General features: G+C 32.4%; 1 protein-coding gene across 2 annotated transcripts in view; it reads left to right on the plus strand.

The window, feature by feature from the left end:
* The window catches only part of LOC139500766 (uncharacterized), a 57,841-nt gene extending 41,628 nt beyond the window's left edge, over nt 1–16,213 (plus strand). For both annotated transcript variants that reach the window (XM_071289604.1, XM_071289603.1), the window contains 4 exons: nt 1,491–1,691; nt 10,719–10,939; nt 13,309–13,516; nt 14,476–16,213. In XM_071289604.1, the coding sequence (XP_071145705.1) occupies nt 1,491–1,691; nt 10,719–10,939; nt 13,309–13,516; nt 14,476–15,182 (1,337 nt within the window). In that variant the 3' untranslated portion in view covers nt 15,183–16,213. The remainder of the gene's footprint in view (nt 1–1,490; nt 1,692–10,718; nt 10,940–13,308; nt 13,517–14,475) is intronic.
* Nucleotides 16,214–26,814: the final 10,601 nt, after the last annotated feature.

Raw genomic sequence — 26,814 nt, forward strand, 5'->3', positions numbered from 1 at the left:
AATACGTGTAACTATGTACGAATGTGTTTTTTTTTAAATTTTGCAAGGCGTGTAACTGTTTACCAAAGCGTGCTTGTTCGTACTATTTATAAAAATAATGCCGTATAATAGATTTAATTGACTGACTTAATTACAATTAATTCATTCATTATCAAGAAAAAAATACATTTTTGATATCAACATTCATAATACTAATTTAAGTGACAGATTTATCATAAAATTTTGTGTTTCCTAAGTCTTGTTGGCGATGACCTTATTTTGTAGCAAACATCATATTAGTGCCATTTTTTGAAGATAGATGCAGGATTGGGCCTTGTTTAAATGGAAAATGATATTTTGAATTTTCCCCTTGATTTTTTTACAAATTTTTCTATTCTTTGACTACATTCGTTGTCTGTCAGAAATAAAGCCTAATCAAATATGTATGTATGTATGTATGTATGTATGTATGTATGTATGTATGTATGTATGTATGTATGTATGTATGTATGTATGTATGTATGTATGTATGTATGTATGTATGTATGTATGTATGTATGTATGTATGTATGTATGTATGTATGTATGTATGTATGTATGTATGTATGTATGTATGCATATGTGTGTGTGTGTGTGTGTGTGTGTGTGTATGTATGTATGTATGTATGTATGTATGTATGTATGTATGTATGTATGTATGTATGTATGTATGTATGTATGTATGTATGTATGTATGTATGTATGTATGTATGTATGTATGTATGTATGTATGTATGTATGTATGTATGTATGTGTGTGTGTATGTATTTCAGAAGATTATTTTGAGCCCGCTCCCTCTTTTTGAAAGTCCGTTATTTTTTTGTTTCTTATTAAATGCCATGATTTTCGCGTTTCTGTATACTATAAAGAGGTTTGTAAAGGGTTATTTACGTGAAACGTGTTTTGCCTTTTTTATTTGTTATGCAGCCGTGTAATAGGTTCGTAATCCGCCGTGTTTCGTGAAATCCGTAAAAAGATCAACGTGCAAGGAATTGTTCGTTCATCGTGAAATGGCAATTGTATTTCGCGTTCTACCGATCAAATATCCCCCTTTTTTTACTCCCCTCTATGAACATACGTATATTATAAATAAAGTGTATTTGCTATTAACTTTCAATTCCAAGTTTCTTCTCCACGGCGATCACTGGTATAAAATATTTGTATAAAGAGTCTCTATATATTTTAGGAGTATAATCATAGTACATGTAAACATGCAGAATAACGCGAAAATAATTGTCCTGTCCCCGAGAAACTACTGACGAAAATTATGTTTAAAAGTTAAAAACCGGAAGTCTTATCTTTGACTTAAAAGACGGTCTGATGACGAAAACAATATCTGGACGCCTTTACATAGTGTCTATACATTTATGTAGGACACAGAGGTATGATGAATACTTTATTGCGAAAGGTAGAGAAGCGAAACATAAAATGAGATTTTCTCGTTTAATAGTATAGATATATTTGTTTTAAAGGCAACATGTTATCGGGAGAAGAAGAAAACTACATGAGACTGTTCATGCTGCTTGATATTTGTAAAAAGGCAGTGAAAATATATTTTGATGAAGAGTTTGATCCAAACCATTTGAATCAGACAATAAAGAAAGCAGGGCGCAAATTACTACAGCTGAAAAAGACAAATGTTCTTTCAGAGACACAGTGGATAATATTGCAAGGTAGGCTTACTCATAATATTTTTCAATTTCTGTACAAAAATATACTGGCATTCAGAAACAAGGGCGTTTATATATATTAATGAACTATTCATTGTTGATGTTATTTTGGTTTGTAGAATCTGTCACCCTCGTCTCTTATCACCGGAAGAAAAACCTTATCGGAAATAAAAATTATAATAAATTTTTAACTCGAATCTAAGCTTTCTGATTTTCGAAAATCATACTGTAATCGTTTTTTTTTTATCTCAGAAATGAGAAGCAGAGAGTGATCAGTTTAAGTCAACCTAAAAAACCTAAGGCCCTAAGGCCAAAGATGACGACCACTCTGAAATCCCCCATAAAACTAAATATAGATGATATAATCCAATTAAGAATATATGATGTATGACACATTACTAGACCAATAGAAAGACTGGACTGCAAAATTACATGACCAAATAAGGATGGGCCAGCGAGGAATTCTCCCCACCCAAAATATAGATAATATAATCCGATTAAAAACGTATGACGTATGTCACATTTTTGAACCAATGAATAATCAGTTGCCAAATAAGGATGTTTATCAACCATAAATCAATCCATTTAAGGACATATTTGTTTTATCATATGATGAAATGCTTTATTATGAAATTAAATATATTTGACCAACTAAATCTATTGAATATTGAATAGTGGTAAAAGGAGCTGGAAATTAGGTAAACCAGGTAAACCAGTGGAAAGAGAGCTATCATTTGATTTGTGTTCATTCTCAAAGGAGACTAGAATGGTTCAAACATCAGTAGATAATTCAAGAATTAAGGCAGCACTAAGGAAATCCATTTCATGGTCCATCTTTCATGCTTAAGCTTTATGGTTATCAGATGGGAACAAACTACCTGCAATGGCTGCCTTTTAATCTCTTTTTCACTAGCAAGCTTCATTTATTGCAATGAGACGACATTCATTGGACACTTATCAAAGAGCAATAAGGAAGCTAAATTGAGGTCAAACTCCCCTTGCGGCTTTAGACTAACCACTTTTTAAAGTAGCATCACTAATACAATGGAAGTGGCCTCTGATGAATAAGTGGGCTTGGAGATAGAATTTGTGGATGGACAAGTGTTTAGTATATAACCATGTTACATAATCCGGTACAGTAGATTCATTATTGAGGACTTCTCATTGTACATAATAATGTAGAGCACATCAAGTTACTGCATGCACACTTTACCGTTTATTGTCAAACACTTACTGCTGGTACATATATTCCTTGATTAATGGTAAGGTGATTTAAGAATTTGAAAGGTAGTGCTTGGAAAGTTCTAAAAATCTTTTCATTTTATATTAAAGTATTTTACCATGCGATTTGAATTAACAGTATTGGTATTCGTAAGGTATATGTATGTAATACTACCCTTTTTGTATATATAGAAGCTCTTGCAAATATTATTCCTTGTTTTTTTGCTTTGAATCACACTATAAACTGTGGGACCATTCATTAACGTGATATGCTTTATTTCTCGACATCAAATCAAGAAATTCAGATAGCATTCCTTGACTGAAATTGTGTGTTTTACCAAACAGAGAAAAAAATTCTGGCTTTTGACAAAACCAACGAAAAAAATAAAGCATGTTTTAAAACAGATGGTCGTGATGTTGGATTAAAGCGAAATCCAGGAGCACCTGGATTTCAGTTCATTGATTATGACATGCTCAAGAAACATCAAATTATAGAAAGACTTAACATTCTGCAATGCCTTCACTAGTTGTGACATAGTGTCAATTATTTTTCAGAAGGATAAGAAATCAGAACCGGACCCAATGTCCATTTATTATGAATCACGAGAAGCATTTTTTCAGATTTCAAAAATTCAGATAAAGTTGAAATATTAAACGTGGAAAAAAAATAAAGCAAGGCATGTTGTTCTTCTTTGTGGTCGGTCTAGTTTATTTAATAAACTGAGTGAATATAGAAGAAATCATACACACAGAAGACAAAAACAATTGACAATATTTCTCCGACGCGACATGCACTACTTTGACACAGGAAACGCTGCGATGTAATGTTAAGAACGAATCCACTGTACTATACGAAATTATAATGATGTTCATGCAAATGCTTGAAAGCAGCATTATGTAACCGCTCACCAGACTGTGAGAGGGAAACTGTGCTAAATTTGATTTCCTACATTTGAATCTTATTTGATTATCAATAATTTTAATGTGTTTCTTAAAGTAGTTATGCCAAATAATTATTTTTGATGCACCCGTTTTTATTTTCGCCCCCATCCAAATATAATACTTGTCTTATATTTTTGTAAGGTTTAATATATGTTTTTTATCGATACATTTTCGGAAGTCATGTAAATATTTACTAAAACTGAAAAAAAAATACAGCTTGTCAGAAACGCCATTATGTTAGGTATCGGCAATATGCATTTCATAGTTTATGTCTTCTCTTACATATATATAAAAGATTCGTTGGTATTGGTATCCAAATAAATGTTTTATCATTCATGGAGATATTTGTGTATAAAATTTACGCCTCATTATTAATGTACAAATTATTGTCGGCATTTTTCACGGCGCTATTATGAATTTTGCCGCCATTTTGAAAGCATGTTCCCTGGTATTATTAATACACTGTAAACCTGTGTCTTCATCTCATGATCAGCTTCACAAATCTGTTATCTTTCTATTCATTATTGATAGAGAATATATATAAATTCCCTCAAACTTTGACACGTTGTACTTTGCCATTTTGAATTTAGACGCCATTTCGATTAATTTTATATTTCATGAAGTTTAAAACATATTTATTGATATGTCTTACATGTATTTCCTTAGTTTTGTGTTATCTTCTGGACTCTTACATATTGGTAGACTTTATCAAATGAGTGATGTTGTAATCTCTGTTCCTTATGTCAGCCATCTTTGATTTGGCGGCCATTTTCAACTTCAACTACTGTTTATAAAGGCAACAGTAGTATACCGCTGTTGGAATTCATAAATCGAGAAAGAAACAAAAAATCAAGGTAACAGACTAAAACTTAGGGAAACACAGCAAATATAAGAGGAGAACTGATACACAACAGAAACACAACATTACAAACACAGAAACGAACTATAATATAACAATGTCCATTTTCGTGACTTGGTACAGGAAATTTAAAAACAAAATGGTTTGTTGAACCTGGTTTTGTGGCATGCCAAACCTCCCGCTTTAATGGCAATGTAAAAAATAACATTCAAATGACACCATGATATGACTACAAAAAAATAAATGGGAGAACATAAAGGACAGAGAAACATACAAAAAACAGCTAACAAAAGGTGCCAGGTTTAAAATTTGATACGCAAGACGCGCGTTTCGTCAACACAAGATTAACCCGAAAAGCTCTGATGAAAAAAGTTCCAAAGCAAAAACAAGTACAAAGTTGAAGAGCATTGAGGACCAAAAGTTCCTATTCGGCTAGGGTTTTCTGCCTGGGATAGAATTGAGGACCAAAAGTTCCTATACGGTTAGGGATTTCTGCCTGGGATGAGAACATCCTTTTTATTTAGAATATTTCATACTTTTGCAGACAGAATTTTTTTTATAAAATGACTATATAATTGATATAAATGATAAAACCGGTGGCTGACTTTAAAATAAAAATGTATAGATGAATAACCTAAACCAGCATATAAAAATTCACAGCCACGTTAGCCAAATCGATAAACTCACAAGTTTAAGTGACGTCACATTGAATTTCTAAACATTTCCCAACAATAGGATAGAATTAGGAATTAGGATTAGATTAGTTTTGTAAGGTTGATATAGTTATCAAAGGTACCAGGATTATAATTTTGTACGCCAGACGCGCGTTTCGTCTACATCGTCTACATCGCATCAGTGACGTTCATATCAAAATATTTGTAAAGCCGAACAAGTAAAAAGTTGAAGAGCATTGAGGATCCAAAATTCCAAAAAGTTGTGCACAATACATCTAAGGTTATCTATGCCTGGGATAAGAAAATCCTTAGTTTTTCGAAAAATTCAAAGTTTTTTTAAAAATGACCACATTATTGATATTCATGTCAACACCGAAATGTTGACTAGTGGGTTAGTGGTACACTCGGGGACGAAACGTCCACCAGGAGTGGCATCGACCCAGTGGTGTAAATAGTTATCAAAGGTACCAGGATTATAATTTAGTACGCCAAGCGAGGGTTTCGTCTACATAAGACTCATCAGTGACGCTCAATATTTATAAAGCAAAACAAGTACAAAGTTGAAGAGCATTGAGGATCCAAAATTCCAAAACGCTGTGCCAAATACATCTAAGGTAATCTATGTTATCGCTTTTTTGTTCGTTTTTCCTTTAATCTTTTTTTGTGATAATTTTTCATATCATGCCACTCGCTTGAGATGGAAAATTATCGCTAGAAACTAAGAAAGCACAAGGCGTTGCTAACGAAATTGACATGAAATTGAAAACGTCGTCATAGGTAAAATAGCGATAAACAGATTATCATTGGTCATCTCAACTCGATTGCCTTTTTCGCTTTCGCCGTCCCGGCTCATGCGAGAAAATCAATCTCGTTGAGATGATCAACGATAATCTATAAATATAACATTAATTAAAGGGGCACTAGCTACGAGATATATAAAAAAAATAATATCATCCTTATTTGCTCTACAATAATGAAATGCAAATAGTGAAATGATAATTAACATTTAGCAGCCAGTATGGTTCAATTTTGTTGAATTAAGCTAATAGACAGAAAAAATATTACAGTCATTTCTTATAATTTAATTCTAAATAAACCGTAGAAAACCATGAAAAAACGTTGAAGACGTCACGGTCACATGACTAAATTATGGCTATGGGCTCATAACAAAATAACGTCAGCCAATCAGAATACGCGTTACATCCAAAACTAAATTATATAAAAATAAAAATAAAATTTCTCATTTATATGTAACAATAATTAGTTAAATATTACATGGAAAGGAGACCAAAATTTTTCACACACTTGGACTATTTTTCTCTGCAATATAATGTCCAAGAACTTGGTATTTCTTTATTCTATTCTTTAACCCAACCATATTTGGTTTTATTTCATTTAATTTACATTTGTATATATAATTCTTTGTAATTATGACTAACAGATTCAGTAATAAACTTTCATGTTTGCAACCAAGAAACACATTCTCTTTGTTAAGAACAAAGTTTACAAAAAAAAGATTTACTACATTTGGAAAAGACTGCCACAAATATCACCATTATCAGGCTTATCCAAATCTTACTTTTAACAGTTCTCTTTAAGGCATTTTTTCATATATCGAGGGATTCTTGAAATCAGACCATGATATTTGATAAAATTGTTGATTTTTACTCTTTCTTGAAAATGCTCAAATTTATAAAAATTCATATTTTCTTTATTATTTAAGGTCACTTACTGACTGCACATCTCCTTGTTTCCATTGAATATAATATGGGAAATCATCCAAAGAAGAAAAGTTCAAAATATCTAATGATAAAATGTCACTGACAGAATTCTCAGTATTAGGTTTTGCTATAGAAAAGCATAGTAAAACAGCCTTCCAGAAAGGATTTTTACATCTTTTAGAAATCTCAATCAGCTTTTCTTTCTGTAGATGTAAAACCCTTTCACCCCATACTTTGTGAGGTCTGCCAGTAACAACTTCTGCCAGCCACCAAGTGGGTTTGACATCAGTCTTTTTATCCAACTAATTTTTAAATAGATGTTAAAGGAATGAAGATGTACCATATTAAGTCCACCTTGTGAAAAATCACAAAGTGTGTTACGCTTAATTCTGTCTGGTTTGATCCTTGGATACATGGAAAAGGTCCACAGGTATATGTAATATCCAATTTGGACAGTTTTTGAGGATGTATACCAAACGTTTCGCATCCATATTGGAATAGGACATATATCTTTCCATTGAGGCAACACATCATTTTTTTAATAAATGAAATAAAACCCTTATCTTGGGGATATTGTTTCTAATGGTGGTAACCATGGAAACTAAAAAGTTAAAATTGCACATTTTTCCACTTTCTTGAACAAATACATTTGTAAATGTAATTGAAAGTTGACTTATAATTCATTTACTCTTGAATTACCTTTAAATAATTATTTACAAGAGAAATACACTTAATATCATTTAATAGGTATGTTGCTATGGAAACAAGGCTGCCAAAACAATTATTTTTGTCAAAAAATGTAAACATTTGTAAAATCTGCAAATTTAAAAATTAAACACAAAAATAAAACAAGTTCAGTAACAAAATGGCATCATACTGACTAACGTTTATAAACGTCTATTTCGTTTTCGACGGATCAGTAACAGTGTATGATGATTTTAACACCATAAATGCCAAGAATCATTATTACTTTCTTTCAGGTGTTTATTAGTTTATTTGTTACATAATAAAATAAATAATGATACAGAGTGTAAGGTACGCTAGCACTGTCATTAGTTTATTCTTATAAACAAGTTGCTCATGATAATTCTAATTGAAAAATCGAAAAATCTAAATTTCGGTCATTTTCGTAACAAATAAACTGTAATATTTACACAAAGTGACTAAAGTACTGGTATTCTATTGATTAACTGTTAGTAACACAATGATTTCACTATAACAATATACACTTAATTTTTGTTTTTAAAGTTTTACTTTAAACTGCAACCATTTCAGTATACGCCGAAAAGTTTTAATAATTTCGATTAAAAAATACGCCAAAATTAAACCCGCCAAAATTGTTCGTTTACCTTATTGCCCCAAAATCGCTAAATTTTAAGCCAAAGAAAATAACCCGCTAGACGATAATTCAATATAGTATTGTTTTTATTTGGACTTTGAATAAAACTATCATGGTCGAGTGAGACAACATCTATAAGAATGCAGGATGCGAAATCCAAACCTAAAAGAATTTGCATTTAGACTTTGATTTCATAAATCCTATAATAGATAATTGATGAAAAATGGGAATGTGAACTGCTGGGGTTATCGTTCGTATCACAATTTGAATTACCAACGAGTTGGGTCTCCCTTTGCTTGGATTTCTTAGACCATACGGAAATCAGAGTAACAACTTTTCCCATACCTCAATCAGTAGAAGTTTTGAATGAAGATATCGCAGACATCGTATATTAAAAACCAAGTTACCTCAAAGTAACCAGATACGATCTGTATTTAATCAAATTAATCTAGAGAGACGCAAACTTCAACTTCCATCACCTGAAATATAACCACCAGTTTTGCTTGCTGCACTTTTGAAAGAAACCTATAAAACATTGAATAAAACATGCAGAAAAGGTGAAGATGTTCAGTTTCAACCCTAGCCGTAGCTTTTACTCTTGATCTCACGATCGTAGAAGACATATATGAAAACCAAACATGCCCAAAAGCAGAAGTACCTCTTTTGAGAGAATACTGCGAAGTACCTATGTAGCAGCAACAACAATACTTTGATTTTAATCATACGTTTACAATGATCGTGTCTGCACCGACACGCTACACGTAAAGAGGGTGTGCCAACTATGCACAGAGAGGATCGTGCGGTTGAACATGATATTGCAGCCACTATATAGAGAAATACAGTGCTACTGCGAGTGACATCCATTTTGATAGGCTTCGTCTCAATTTCATACTCTATTAGTCAATCAAAAATATTTGTGTTTTGGTCTGTTTCTTAGATACTTTAAGCAATAGACCTGTATTTTGTGTATTTAATAGTTCTGAAATGTACACGTTTGACTTATATGTTTCATCTGACTTATTGCTTAGTTCATAGTTCAACTGTCAAAGTTCAGTATGCTTGTTTTGGTTCATTTCTCAGTTACCATATTCAATATTTGAACGATATAAAGTGATGTAATTTATAAGGTACACATATGTCACTTACACTTCATTTCCATGGTTCCTTGAACAATCATATTATGTTTACATGGTTAAGTCGGACTTTTGTTTTAAACTTCAAGCAATAGGCAAGGTATAATTCGGGTATGGAATGATTGTAATTTGTATATGTTTATCTATAAGGTATTATTTGAACTTGAACATATTTCATTGTTTATTGTTCAATATTGAGTATTTTTGTTATCATGTGCGATGAACAATAGAAAAACTATATTTAGTATATTGATTGATTGTTAGTTTTAAACATGTTTTCTCCTTACAGGTAATCTGAACTTAAACTCGTTTCTATAGTTCATTGGTCATGTTAAATTAGATGGTTAAGTCTTTTTTCGTAAGAGGTCATTTTCTGTTAGAAGGTTTGAACTGATCTTAAACTCATACCATTGATAACGTTGTATGCTCTAATTCATTTGTCAGATACTTTAAGCTACTACATGTAAGTAAACTATATTTTGAATTATTTTTATATGTGCATGTCTGTCTGTGTGCAATATCTGACCTAAACCGAATTTTCATGTGAAAATTATGAAACAGCTGTACATGTGTAAGGAGAGACATTTTAGGTGTGAGTTCTTGTTATCAGTAAGTAGGTCAGTGACATACTAATGGTTTAGGGAGGCTAAAGGGTATCACTTCCTAATATCACATCTCCCATTAACAAACCAAATTAAAAAGATACACTTCTAGACTACGAATAGCCAATTAATCAACACAATATAAAGACGCCCCTAGATTTTGATCTGTATGTTTTGGCTACATGTATATCACACTACTTATTGTTATCCATATTATTCACTTTTGTAAGATATTTGATCTTCCATACATTTTTCTGGTAACTTTCTGGTAAGGATTTTATTGACCTAAATACAGTTGAATAGCTTATCTTATTTGCGGATTGGTGTATATGGTAATTGAATTTTGAGTTTTGGAAGTTTTTAAAATTTGAATTTAGATATGAATCGGTGTGATTTGAATTGAAAACTTTGGTCCTTGAATCTAGGCGAACTGATCTGTATGTGTGTTAGTAGCGATATCAGAAAAAAACCAGATGTATCGTTAGATAGCTAATGTTTTCATTGACAACATTAGATAACTTGCAATTATTGAATTTCAGGAAACAAGTTAGATTCATCAGATTTTGACATCCCATTGATGATCTGTCTTCTACGAAATTTGGCTGATCTACCTATCAGTGATTTAATGCCACTTGAATCTCAGAGGAAACCAACTGACGAATTGACGAGAATAAAATTCTACAGAAATGCCATCGTCAATGGAAACAGAAGTAATCTTTCAGATGAACGTTTTCTAACAAATTGGAATACTATTTGTAAGGTTAGTTGGTTTTCAATTTAAACGAACGCTTGTACATGCTTTATACAATACTAATCATTGTATTATAAATGCAAAATTGTTAAAATGTATTGTAAAAAAAATTTCAATTTTTCGTATACCTTTGGATTGAGGCGTGGAAAAATAATTAATTTAATGGAAGTATTTATTTTCACCTTCTTCATTCTCTTAACAGGCCAGAGTTATTCCATTGGTTTTTCAATTGAATTGTCAAATATCTTTCATGTTTGGGCCATAAAAACCGCCTAAATAGTATGGGGTTTTGTCATTGTTGAAGGCCGTATGGTTGCATATGATTTCTTTACAAATTCACTGCATTCGTACTTTCACTTACAGTTGTCTCAATTATGCCACATCTTCGTATCTCTATACATGATATTTTATTCATAATCGTTTAAAAAATTATTTAAACGTTGCATCAATAATAGCCGGTAGATAAAATTAAGTATCTTGTAGTAAAATTTAAAGATAGTGTCATTTAAGGTTCAAAAAGTCTTATTGTAGCCTGAGGAGAGAATGCAGGAAGTAAAAAAATAATGCTCTCATATATATTTTGAAGGGTTAAAAGCAATTCTTTAGTACATGCCAATAAAAGCTTAATTATAACCGCTAGAAACACTTATGTTCAGTATGTAACATTAAGGGGGATTTTTCGGGAGTGAACACCATATTAGATCTTCCGATTCTGGCTGGAAATTTTGAAGGTCCAAATATTAGGAAACGTTTTGATAGCAAAATAAAACTTACTGGACAAACAAAATGACAGGATCTTAAGGACATATAATTTATCCTTACCCTGAGGTCCAGGTAAATTAACCCCTAAAGTAAAAATAAGGTATGTTTGTTTTTCTCAATATTGTATGCCGTATAGACTTTACTCTGGTCGCCAGTTGTCTTATTGGCAATGCTACTAAATCTTCATATTTTTATCCTTTAATGTGTCTAACTTATCAGACAGCAAGAAGAGAAATGGTGCTGTTTCATTTTCCAGACTTGAACGAAAATAATGCACATCAAAATTATTTTTGTATTTTTTACAATGCCTAAACTCTAACAGATTCTAACATTTAATTATATCTAATGTACATTTTTGTTGTGAAAAAACACAGCCTTTATGAATGTCAACACCTGATTAAATTATGAAGGACCTAAGCAGGGTTCAGAAGTTTCTCATAAATGGGAACTGTCTCCGTCTTTCGTTATTATACCCAATATTGGGTATCAATTAACTATGTTTAGAGTTCATAATAATTAAGTTCATGACTCAAGCATTCTTAAAAATGGCAATAATTTAAACATTAAGACCAAAATTAAGTTGAGAATGGTATTTAATAATAATTGCTTTTCAAAATGTTACTTTTTGAAGTCTATTAATTTTATCCAGGTGATATTTCATTTATAGTGTGTTTGGGTCAAGATGTTGGAATTTACATAAATCTAACTACCATGGCAGACAATACCTTGAAATTATGTTTTTATCACTGAGTATTGATATCGGTTTTGGGGCATAACCACTGTACATGTACATAGGAATAACACACATTTATTCTTTCCAAACCTGTTAAACCAAATCCCTTTTTCAAATGAAATGATCTTTCTCTCATTAAATGTGAAAACGCGGAAATAAATTATGTGACACTACCTATATGAAATATTTATGGTTTCATATGAAAACTTAATACCCGCTGAAATACTTATAGTATTGAAAGTTTGAGATTCTAAGTCAATTCGATGGGCATGAATTACACAGCAACTACTGCTAAATTTCCACATGCACTACAACATTATGAATTCACGAGAAGAGTTACTTTAATTATATGTGCGATTTGATTGTCAATGTGATCATCATCCACCAGAAACAAATATACGTGGATTTAAGCAACTATAAGTTACTGTATAGCCTTCAACAACATAGGAAATAATTAGAGTACAAGCGATAGCTTCACTCTCAAATGTCTCATTTCACTCACTAATGAAGTTCGAGACATCTGTGATTACTTTTATTGTTAACTCTTTAATAGTTATCAAAGGTACCAGGATTATAATTTAGTACGCCAGACGCGCGTTTCGTCTACATAAGACTCATCAGTGACACTCAAATCAAAATATTTATAAAACCAAACAAGTACAAAGTTGAAGAGCAATATCTTTTAGTCTTATTATTTAATCTAAATGTATTTTATCTTTTCCTTATAAAATGCAACAAACATTATTGAATGGGCTGCCTTATAACAACGTTGTGGTAATACACAGAAAAAAATTCAGAAGGTAAGGTTCATGGTTATTGCATGAAAATTAATCATAAGTCTTATGATATCGATTTATTCCTCTAATGTTACCATTCTTTTAAGTCAATACAAGGGCTATCAGATGAGTTATTTGAAGAATGTGAGAGCTTACATGTCACAGGTCTGGATCTTCTAAACAAAGATATAAAAATCTGCATCCAAAATGCATTTAAAGAATTGTCAGAATTCAATACGTTGCATGAGAAACTTAAGAAAGAATGGGAAATACAAAAAGAAAGGAAAACCAATCCAATTCCTCCAAATCTAAGGGGTAAGTTTAGTTGTTTTTAAAATTTGAATTGTGGTTTTCTCATAGAACAGTTTTTTATTCCCAATGTCTTTATCAAAAGGACTGATATTGTACCCAATGTATGAGTATTTACGATACCAGATGATTTCATGACTTCCTTCTTATCGACTGAACTGTCTTTTTTTTTTTTTTAAAGACTTTTATTATTCAAAACAAGATGAAGATTTTTACATTTTTTACCCGAACAAAATCTAGGAAGAACAGAGCAAAGAAACAAATTTAACATATTTAGCTTATTCTACCTATTAAGACATTTACACAGCTTATAGTATAGACACTTTTTTTTTTTATCAAACAACGTTAGCGCCCAATAATTAAAAAAAATCATTGTAAGACGTTACAAAAGTTGTTCATACTTTCGGAAAAAGTCATGAAAGTAGCCAATTAAAATAATTAAATTAATGTACAACGATATACTATCTAAATCGACGTATGTCTCCGTATTACATGAGATACCAGGATAGAAATATTGCATTTGCGCAAAATGCACTTTTCTTCTACAAAAGACTATTTAGTGACGCTCGATCGAATCAATAAAGTTAAAAAGGCCAAAAAAAGAACGAAGTTGAAGTGCATTGAGGACTTCAAATTCCTTAAAGTTTTGCAAAATACTGTCAAGGTTATCTCTTCCTGAGGTAAGATATACTTTTGTAAACTAAAGAAGTTGCAAAAGTGGTCTGTTTTTAGGTGGAAGGTCAAGTATGTCCGAGGTTCTAATCATGTGGTACTGAGGAAAGAACTAGCAATTTCTTAGATTTCAGATTATTTTCTTTAGACTAAATATAAGACGAAGTATAATGATATTTTAATTTTATTAGGATTAATTAAGATATTGTATTATGCATTGTAGAATAATTGTATACACACTCCTTAATGGTCGTATCTGAAAAAGTTACAATCGTTGAAATCTTCTTTTATAGTAAAAATTGATAAGAAGTTGAAAAGTTGGAAAGAAGAAACTGACAATTTTTTTGTAAGTACTAAAGGATCTAAGGCAGTCATTGAATCGATTAAAGAAGAACCATGTGTAGCTGTTACCGGAAGTTTTGGAATTGGCAAAACTGCAGTCATCCGTAACGTAGCTTTATTAATGCGTTCAAATGGTTATATTGTCGTTCCTGTGACAGATCCTTCGGAAATAAAAAAATACAAACATCCTTTAGAGAAAAATTTATTTGTAGTCGATAACTTTTGCGGTATATGTGATTTAGTGGAGGAAGAACTTGAAGCCTGGAACAATTGCGGTGTTGAGTTTGATGAAAAATGTAAACTATTAGTATCGTGCAAACTTCAGGTTTACAGAGCAATACGACATGAATCACTGAATAACATTACTTTTCATGAATGTAATTTGATTTCAAATGATATATGTCTGTCTCTAGATGAAAGACAATCAATCGCTAGAAAATATGATATCAACATACTTGAAATTATTGACTATATCGAATATTTTAACTGTTTTCCCCTTTTGTGTAATAATTTCACTATTGAAAAAATTGATAACGCACAAGATTTTTTTAAACACCCGTTTGAAGTGTTCGAAACACAGTTTGAAATGTTACAGGCTCTAGGTGCCAATGGTAAAGTTTGTGCATTAATGATCTTATTAATGTTTCCGAAGCTATGATAACGGGAGATTTAAATTGGGACGTGAAATATATAATAGCAAATACAAGCAAAGCCTGTAAATTAGGTACGGAGGATTCATGTATCACAATACACAAAGAACTTGATAACTTGATCGATACATATGTAGTGAAGAAAGACGGAGTTTATCATGCTCTAAATGAGAGGATATTCAATATAGTACTCCATTATTTTGGTCACGATATGACAGTACCACTAATAAGTTATGCTTGCCCAACCTTTATAAGAGAAAGGTTTCAGCTATCAAATCCGTTAACGAATAAGGAAGATTACAAGATTTTACGATGTGCGGATGGGATAGAAAATTCAAATGAGTTATTGTCGTGTAAAACATGGGACAAAATTGGTCTCAATGCAGTTGTTTTATGTAGTATCGAAGATCGTAAACCTTATGTTAATCGAATGCTTTCGGATTGGTCGAAAGGATTTGTGAATGATACTATTAGAAATCCAAATTTCTATCACTTTTTTTTCTTTCAATTCTTAATTGGTAAAGGTGAGATTGAAATCGGTCAGTTATTGAAAAAAAAAGACATAATTGATGGCTCGACACCTTTGATTGCAATCTGTGCGCTTATAGACTTTCATTTTGCAGACAAATGTTACGATATTTATTTGAAATGGTTAATTGACAATGGGTGTCCCATAAATGGAATCAATAAGAAAGGTCAGACGTCCATTTTTTACGCTGCAATACATGGTAAGAGTAAATTGGTAAATATTCTTATCAATCATAAAGCCGATACTAATATATGCACAACTGAAGGACATTCACCATTATTTATAGCCTGTCTGAACGGTTATTGTAAAATAGCAGATATTGTACTCATTTCCGGAGCTAACTGCAATGTGAGAACAACTGAAGGAAATACACCATTGCACGCTGCTTGTTTAAATGGACATATTTCTATTGTGAAAGAATTACTTAAACGCAATGCAGATTTAAGTATAAGAAATAACGTCTGTGTGACAGCACTCGATCTTGCTCGTCTTAATGGGCATCATGATATTGTGCAAGAGATAATTAAACACTCTTATACAAATTAAAAGATATGTGTATGAAACTTAAAAACGTTTTTCATTTTTTCAACATTTGGAACGAATAAGTTTTTAATATACATATACACAAAAGGGATGGTTTGGTTAAATAGACAGACGAAAACATTTATTGATTGGAATTATTGAAGAAAGAAATGATCCAAATGATAAAATATCTCACTGCCATTTGTTAATATCATAATATATTTGATTTGCATGCGAGATAGTTGATTGTTAAAAAAACCCAGGCAACACACTTTATTTTCTTATTTGTAGTTCACAAGAACCAGCATTTTAAAATTAAAAAGATTCAAACGAATGCCATTAGTGTTTTTTTTCAATAAGATGTAATTGATAATGGTAACCATGGAGATATAATTTGCATTAAAAGAGATGTGGAATAATTGACAATGAGATAGCTAACCAACCACACTAATACTTTTGTGTGTAGCCTCTTTAATCATCCCCCGCTTTACACGTTGTGGGAATTGGGGGAAAATACCAGATGTATATCTGTCTTCCCGGTATCATAGGCGCTCTCACATTTTTTTCAACTTTTGCCAGATTATTATGAAATTTTATATCAAAGGTTTATATTAGCAATGTCTCGGACAATTTCGAAAACAGTACCGATTAACATTTTTTGTATCAAAAATATATGCCCCTAGAAAAAATCAATTATATGAACACTTGCAATGCAAGCTATCACGTGTACAATTCTTGCAAGATTTTTATCAAATTTTTATCAAATTTTTATCAAACTTATATCTGTAATTTCTCAGACAAGATCGAAAATCAGTACCGATCAACTATATTTTGAATAGTTCTAACCCTTTGAAATATTAAATTATATTGAAAATTGTATTAATACACATGGTCTCATGTAAACTATTTGCTAGATTTTTCTTAAAAGATTTTCAGTTATGTCTCGAACAAGATCATAAAGCAGTGCCGAACAACTATTTGCCATTTGGAAACATAAATTATACGGAAAATTGCAATGTGAGCGCTCTCATTTGTTCAATTATTGCAAGAAATGACATCGGAGTATTAATAGCAATGTATCGGACAAGTTCGAAAAATTCATGTGTGAATTTAAGTAAAGGGTGATTCGAATTGCACTCCAGTGTTTCTGTTGTTCTGTTGTTTTCCTCTTATAGTTGATGTGTTTCCCTCGGGTTTAGTTTGTAACCCGGATTAGTTTTCTTTCAATACATGTATGACTTTTAAACAGCGGTATATATACCACTGTTGCCTTTATTCAAGTAACTGCGAGTACTCTCAGATCTGTAATTTGTGTCTTTTTGTTGCTGTGAGGGATGTACAAATTCCCTGCAACGTCCGGTCGTGTTTTTGTTAGTAGTTGTTTCTGTTTTTCATCGATCTAATGAGTAAAGCCCTTTTCAATTGGTTTTCATAGTTATTTCTGTAGGGTTTTTTTTGTGTATACTCTATACTTAAATACAGCTAAAATACTCTGTATACGAAAATGATAAACTAAGGCCGTGTTCTCATTGAACTAAACTCGGTGTTGTGTTAGTGTAACTCACAGACGTAAACTAAACACACCTACGTTCCCATTGATTAAACTCAATGTTTACATGTAGTTTAAATCATGTTTTGTCTACATGCAGTCGATAGTCAATGTAGGCCTTGTGTAGGTTAAGTGTATACAAAACTAGGCATTTAAAACTTTAATTTTACCAAGTATATTTAAGGAAGGAACGATTTTTGAATACAATTGATATTTATAACAATTATCAATAAAGTTCTTTACAGAAATATTTGTCTAAACTTGATATATTTATTTGTTATTTACCCCTCATCAAGACTCAAAGCATTATCATTGCCGAACACATAATTCATTTAAAAAGGTCTTCCCGAATCGACGGGACGTACACGGAAATATTTTACTTTACTCAAACAACTATTCACTCATAAATGCATTACTAAAAAAATATGAGGTTAATTGTATTGTTTGTCAAGTATCTCAGATCCGTTAAAATACACTTAGAAATTAAAAAACAACAACATTAACATCTCCCTTTGCTAAATACTCATTGAAGAAGAAATATCATTTAAAAGAAACAGAAAAGATAAAAATGTAGTGATCCTTAACATCTCAATCCTTTTTCTTCGTCTGTAAGCACGCTGCTGCAGCCTACGTTTTTTAATGCGTAATCGAGACATTTTTAGTATCGTTAAAATACTGCAAATCGTCAATATGGCTTTCCTAAAGGAGCAACTTCAAAAAAATGGGGGGTATATATTTTTTTTCTGAGTCAGAATTTGTTTTCGCGCGAACGTTTTTATTCAGGTTTTTTTTTCGATGCCAGCAATCAAATATCTGTTTTTAATATTTAAGACTATAATGTATTGGGAAACTCTGGATTCAGAATATTTTTTTTATAATCTCGATGACCAGAATAATTTTTTTTATCAATTTGGGGAGCAGAATATTTTTTTATTCAAGAAAAATCCATCCCCTTTTTTTGAAGTCAAATGGTCGTTCCTTTAACTGCTAGAAAAGTCGTCATTCGGTTCTACGTAATAAACATTTAAATGACATATACTATATAGTTTACAAGTGTGAACAAATTTTATGTACAGGTAATCAAAAAAAGGTTTATAGATGTGAACAAATTCAATGTGAAACCAGTGTACATTACATTAAACTTAGGCCGTGTTCCCATTGACCTAAACTCGGTGTTGTGTAAGTGTAACTTACACGTAAACTAAACAAAATTACGTTCCCATTGATAAAACTCAATGTTTACATGTAGTGTAAATCATGTTTTGTCTACATGCAGTCGATACTCGATGTAGGCCTTGTGTAGATTCAGTGTACATAAAACTAGGCATTTAAAACATTAGTTTCACCGTGCATATTTAAAGAACAAACGATTTTTGAATAAAATTGATATTTATAGCAATTATTATAATAAAAGTTCTTTACAGAAATATTTGTCTAAACTTGATATATTTATTTGTTTTGTTTAGAAATAAAACTTAACGTAGCTTTATTAAGCCCTTATCAAGACTCAAAGCAGCATCATTGCCGAACACATAATTCATTTAAAAAATTAAGGTATTTCCGAATAAACTTGACTTACACAGAAATATTTGCCACTGGTCTTTACTCAAACAACGATTCACTCATAAATGCATTACTTAAAAAGTGTGAGGTAAATGTATTGTTTGTGCAGTATCTCGGATCCGTGAAATTACACTTAAAAAGTAAAAAAAAAAAACATACCCCCCCCCCCCCCACCCCCTTTGCCAAATACTTCTTGGAAAAGAGTATCATTTGAACAAACAGAAAAGATAGAAATCTAGTGATCCCTAATATATCAATCCTTCTTCGTCTGTAAGCACGCTGTTGCAGCCTACGTTTTCTAATGCTTAATCGAGACATCTTTAGTATCCTTAAACTACTGCAAATCATCAAAATGGCTTTCATAAAGAAGCAACCACTTAACTTTAAAAAAGGGGGGTATTTTTTTTATTTATCTGAGTCAGAATTATTTCTGCGCAAACGTTTTACGGGTTTGTTTGTTTTTTTTGTTTTTTTTTATTTGATGCTGGTAATCAAATTTTTTTTTCTTCAACATTTAACACTATAATGTGTGGGGAAACTCTTGATTCAGAATATTTTTTTATCATCTATAGAACCAGAATTGTTTTCTTTATCCAATTGGGGTTTGGAATATTTCCATCCCCCCTATTCAGAGTCAAATGGTCGTTCCCTTACTGCTAGCAAAGTTGTCCGAAAACTTTTCATTCGATTCTACGTAATGGAACATTTAAATGACATAGAGTTTACAAGTGTGAACGAATCTTATGTACAGGTAATTAAACAAGGTGTATAGATGTGAACAAATTTAATGTGAAACCAATGGCCAGTACGTTAAACTAATTGTAAACAAGTTTACTGTACATGGAGTTTGGTGTGAACACGGCCTAAGTGTTCACATTGAACTAAACTCGGTGTTGTGTTATTGTAACTCACACGTACAACTAATTACAATTACGTTCCAATTGATAAAACTCAATGTTTACATGTAGTTTAAATCATGTTTTGTCTAAATGCTGTCGATAGTCAATGTAGGCCTTGTGTAGGTTAATTGTACAAAAAATTAGGCATGTAGAACATTAATTTTACCATGTATATTTAAGGCAGAAACGATTTTTTGAATAACACTTACATTTATAACAATTACTAATAAAGTTCTTTACAGAAATATTTGTCTAAACTTGATATATCTATTTGTTATAAACAAAAATTTACGTAGCTTTATTAACTCCTAATCAAGATTCAAAGCATCATCATTGCAAAACACATAATTCCTTTAAAAAGGTCTTCCCGAATCGACTGGACGTTCACAGAGATATTTGGCACTGGTCTTTACTCAAACAACGATTCACTCATAAATGCATTAATTTTTACTAACAAAAAGTGTGAGGTAAATTGTAGTGTTTGTCTAGTATATCAGATCCGTTAAAATACACTAAGGAAAAAAAAACATTACTCCCTCCCTTTGCCAAATACTCTTTGGAGAAGAAATACCATTTGAAACAAACAGAAAAGATAGAAATAAAGGGATCCTTAACATCTCAATCCTTTTTATTCGTCTGTAAGCGCTCTGCTGCAGCCTACATTTTCTAATGCGTAATCGAGACATCAACTACTTCAAATCATCAAAATGGCTTTCAGAATGGAGCAACCACTTAACTTTAAAGAGGGGAGTGGGGTATGGTTTTTTTCTGAGTCAAATTTTTTTTATGCTAGCAATCAAATATTTTTTATATATATATAACACTATAATGAGGTGTCCTAATCCCGAAATCCTGGGTTTTAAAGCATGAAATCCCGAGGTCCCGACTCTTAAGAAATTTAAATACCGACATCCCGAAATTCGAAAAAAGAATTTCCGGATGCCGAACGGACCAATCCCGAAATCCTGAGATCAAAAACACCCGATCCCGGGGACCCGATAAAGGCCCTATAATGTATGGGAAACACTAGATTCAGAATATTTTCTTTTACCATCGATATCTGTATGGCCAGAATGTTTTATTTTTTTCATTTTAATACCCCCCCCCCCTTTTCCCCTTTTGAAGCCAGAAGGTCGTCCCCTAACTGCTCCAAAGGATGTCCGAAAAATTTGCATTCGGTTCTACGTAATAAACATTTAATTAAATGGCATATAGTTTACAAGTGTGAACAAACCTTATGTATGTAGGTAATTAAACAAGGTGTATAGATGTGAACAAATTTAATGTGAAACCAGTGTACATTACATTAAACTAATTTTAAACATGTTTATGGTGTGAACACGGCCTAAATGTAAACATGTTTACTGTACATGGCGTTTGGTGTAAACATGGCCTAAAGACTTGTTAAATATAAACGTTGATTACTAAATTTTACATAATTCATATTGAAAACGTAGAGCATGAAATTGCTTTATAATCTTCATAATCATAATGTTTGTTCATTTTGCCGTTTTGGTATTTGTTTTTCACAGAATGCAAAAACCCAAATCATTTCTGTCCCATTAAAGCAGGAATTACCTGTTGTTGTTCCGTTTATATCTTCTCAAAAACGTAATGTCGAGCAGCAGGTGGCCAGTAAGAATTCAAGTAATCAAGGAATCCTGATAAATGATAAATAGTCTCCCCTTACAGAAATCATAGTGCAACGAGCATGCATTATTTTCTATATAGAAACCGGGTCTTGCTTTCAGCGAAATAGGTCGTAGATATATTCAAAACAGGGGCTTTAATTTTTAACATAACTAATTTCTTTCTTTTATGCTTTGAAATACAAATTATGTGGAGAAATAAAAGTAACTTATCTTGCAATCTCCATGTATTTATCTTTCTTTCCGTGGGTTTCTATCCATACAAAGTGCACCGTTTAATGTTAAACCAAGATTTCCAAATAGTGAAATTGAAATCTTCTCTTCGTACACTTTACTGGCGCCATCACGAGTTGGTTGGTCGTTATGGAATATCAGATGATATCTGATATGTTCCGTATGTCATTACTACAATCCTATTCCCTTTTCACGAATGCGACTACCGAATAAGACTATATACCTCGTTTGTAATACCATGAGCAACAATACGGGTGACACATGCAGAACATGATCTCCTTACCTATCCGGGGCACCTGTGATCACCACTAGCTTTTATGGGTTCGTGTTGCTTAGTTTTTAGTTTTCTATGATTTGTCGTGTGTACTATTATTTGTCTATTTGTCATTTTCGTTTAAAGATATGGCGTTGTCAACTATTTTTGATCTGTGAGTTTGAATGTCCCTCAGGTATCTTTCGTCCCTCTTTTAATTGGATATTACACAAATGCGATAAAAGGTTAACTCGATCAATCATTTTGTCGTGTATTTTTTTATTTATTTCTCCATTAATCGAGAACGAATGTCGAAAATGTTACATCTCACTATCGAAAATAGCAATATGTGTATTTTAAACAGTAATTCTGACCTTTCTCTGTAAGGTGTCCGTCCCTGTAAGATATCAATTAATCCAAATATGTTTTTCCGAGATACACTACGAAAATACTCCTATATGCCGATATAATGAAGCAAACTATGTTCAAATGGTTTTACAGATTGTGGTGTGCTGTTTCACAAATGTCCGAGGTTTGGGGTACGCTGAACACTTGTACCTGTCTCTTTCTTTATGTGCATGTCCTGCGTAAGGAGCTTTATATTCGATGATTGTCTTTAGTTGCTGTTTGTCATGTTTATTTTTCTATATGATTTGACATAATTCAAGGCCGTTGTTTATTTTGTTTTTGTTGTTAAAATATTCGTTTAGATAGTGTTGGGTAGTTGCCTCATAATTATAGCAATCATACATTGTACAATGTACGCTATCTTCCCATTTTTATATTCAAAAATGTAATCCTTGTCTTGTGTAACCTTTTTATAAACGACCATATGTCTTATTTGGGATACCGAGCTTATCGCCCTTGTTTTTAATCACAACCAGGAAGAATGATGTACGTCATTTTGCATTGTTTAACCCCAGTCTAGATGTTATATCCTTGAAATGGCCCTAACAATTCTACGTTAGATTTTGATAGTTCTACTTTTAGCCAGGTCTATGGGTGAACTATTTAGAACTTCTTAAACAGTTTAATGACTGCATATTCTGATAGCGGAGAGGTTGGAACTGATCCCAGGTGTATAAACAGAAACATGGTGTTCAGTGGTTGTCGTTTGTTAGTGGTGGATAATTGTTTCTCGTTCCACGTTTTTTATAAAGATTATACCGTTGGTTTCCCCGCTTGAATTGTTTTAAACTAGTCATTTTTGGGACCCTTTATAGCTTGCGTAGTTGCTGTTCAGTGTGAGACAAGGATTCATGTTCAAGACCGTACTCTCACCTATAAGGGTTAACTTTTTTAAAATTGAAATATGGATAGACAGTTGCCTCATTGGCACTCATACTACATCTACTTGTATCTAATATGATATTTATATCAAAGGGAAATATTTCCGCTGTATTAGATAGGTGTAAAAAATAAGCGCCTTTCAGTTATTTTGAAGGGTCATGTTCTTTTACGTTTTCAATTTGGTGGAATTTTTAATCCAATGTATATCACAGGTTTATTCAAGCAATATGCCGGAAGTAAAACGGTTATCAGGAAATCTAAGAGCCAACATTTAGCATCGAAGAGGAAATAGATAAATAACAACAGGTAGAGTAAACTTATGTTTGCATAGGAAATAAACTCATCATAAATACATAGAAATAAACACATTTATTCTAAAACCTATTGCTGTTTGCATGATACGGGTTATGTTCTCATATATTTTATGATGGTATAATACTAAAGCCCTAACGGGAGGGATTGTACTTGATATTCATATGATGAAGACATAATCTTTCAATCAGTTTAATTGAGGTCTGGAGCTGGCAGGTCAGTTAGCTGCTAGTAGTCCTTTGTTAGTTTAAGTATCATTGTCATTTTTGTTTTTTTTTTGTTACCTATTCTGACATCAGATTAAGATTTTTTTTAACTGAGTTATACAGTGCATATTGTTGTGTTTGATTTTCACATTGACAAGAGATATAGGGGGAGGGTTGAGATCTAAAAAACAAACATGTTTAACCCCGCTCATGTTTGTGCCTTTCCGAAATAAGGAGCCCCTGGGCTTTGTTAGTCTTGTATAATGATTTTTAATTTTAGTTTCTTGTGTATCTTTCGGAGTTTAGTATGACGTCCATTATCACTAAACTAGTACACATTTTGGTTTAGGAGTCAGCTGAAGCACACCTCCGGGCGTGGGAGTTTCTCGCTGCATTGAAGACCCATTATTGGCCCTCGGCTGTTGTCTGCTCTTTGGTCAGGTTGTTGTCTCTTTGACCCATTCTCCATTTCCATTCTCAATTTTATTAGACGAGAGATCTGAAATTGTTACAATTTCTATAAATAGGTCATAAATGAAACAAATGTTCAAATGAATGATTTATTTCATTGTGTAGTTTATATGGTTTCCAATAGATGGTCCGTAAAGATAGATAGAGGTGGGTTTACGCCCACAACGATATCTGCGCTTCCAGCTGTATGCGAAATCCACACATTGTCATCAGTATTCAATTTCAGAATCAAAGTCATAGATCCACGGCCATAAATTCCTTTATGATGAATGTCCCCGATAACAGTTGATGCTGGTGTACCATTGTGTTTCAGACTTAACCAAACATTATGCATGTATGTTGCTACTGTGTGAGAGAAAAGTGGTAGTATCCAGGAACAGTTGGAGTAAAAATTCAAGTGTCTGAATTATATACGTTGTGTGTATTTACCCACGTTTTATCGAAAATGATTACCTGTTCAGCATTTGGGTTAGTTACACTCTTGGACAAATAGGCAGAAAACATCATTGCTCCTGAAAAGAATGTTAAAACTTATTGTCGAATTTCATTTGTGAATGAAAGAAGTCCTAACTTAAAAGAGGGGCGCAAGATACCAACTCATAGATCGAAAATAAATTGACAACGCCTTGGCTAAAAAGAGAAGACAAACAGACAACTAATAGTACACAAGCACAAGACACATCATAGAAAGCTGAAGACTAAGCAACACGAACCCTGCCAAAAACTGGGAGTGACAGGTACAGTGAAAAAAAGAGCAAGGCCAATACCGCAATTTCAAGCAATAAAAGGCCCCGAAATGACAAATGTCAAACAATTCAAACAAGAAAACAAACGGCATAATTTATGTACAAAATAATGAACGAAAACCATATATGTAACACAGCAACAAACGACAACCACTGAATTACAGGCTCCAGACTTAAGCTCGGGACAGACACATACATACAGAGTGTGGCATGGTTATATGTCTGTATTCTATTATCAACACGTAAACTTGTCAACTGATAAATGCAGATTCAATACTAAAAAAAATAATTTTCTGTATTATATCCTTCATATTTTATCTCATAAAATACAAAAAAAAACAGGGAAGTTCAGTGCAGATAACCGAGGAGTCCCTGCTTTTATATATTTTTTTACATTAAATCTTACCTGGTAGGGAAGTATTCTTCAATACCAGGTTTTCCGCTTTTATTTTAAGTAAATCTTGCTGCATTGTGTAGACGGTTGATTGTAGACTTGTCATATGTTTTTCCAGCTCCATTCTAAGACTTGATTCCTGGTTTAGAATCTGATGTATATATGCTGCTTCAGTATCAGGGAGTGTTGGTGTGGTCGGAAGTCCTTGTTCCAGTAAGGCATTGGAACATATAAGATATACCGCAAATTGTACCACTGTCAAGACAGTCGCCATGTTGAATTATTTTTATATTGGTTAATGTTTAAAATTCTATATAAGGTCTTGATAAGAAAGTAAAGAAAGTAAGAGTTTCAAGTACATGACGTCTTATCAAACATACAAATACTAGACGCGCCTTCATATCGCCAATTATATTGTACAAACGGATTCTTTGTCGTTTTAACTGTTATCAGCGAGGTTGTACATTTTCATCTTACAAACATGTATATGGAATCATATTCACGTAATAATGTTTTCTTTCTGTATAAGAAATGAGAAACATTTGCGATATACGTTTCCTTGTCAGTATCGACAATTTTTCTATGTAAGTGACTAAAACCTATCTATTGTTATTTAAAATTCACCAAGGATTTTTTTTCTGTTGAAGGATTTACTAGTTTGCTAGGCTCATCGCCCAGTAACAACTAAAAAAGTTCTTTAAGCCGGGGTCATACATTCACAATTTTTACTGCCGTCCTTAATAAGGCAATTCCCGATTAAAAGTAGTCAAAAGCCTGATCAAGATCCTGTGAATCTTTGCTGGAAGTCCAGACTTTAATTTAGATTTGTAAACATTTATTAAATCCGGACAAAATGATATATTATTATGGAAGCGTTCAAAATTTAGCCGTTTCCAGCCGAATGTGTCCCGATTATCCCGTTCTCAATCTGATTCTTATCCGATTTGTATCTTTCACATGGTAAACAATACGACCAAATGTATCCCGACAGCCTCCTCCCATTGCTATCGAATGCAAGCCGAC

Source organism: Mytilus edulis, chromosome 13, assembly GCF_963676685.1.
Source record: "Mytilus edulis chromosome 13, xbMytEdul2.2, whole genome shotgun sequence".
NCBI lineage: Eukaryota > Metazoa > Mollusca > Bivalvia > Mytilida > Mytilidae > Mytilus > Mytilus edulis.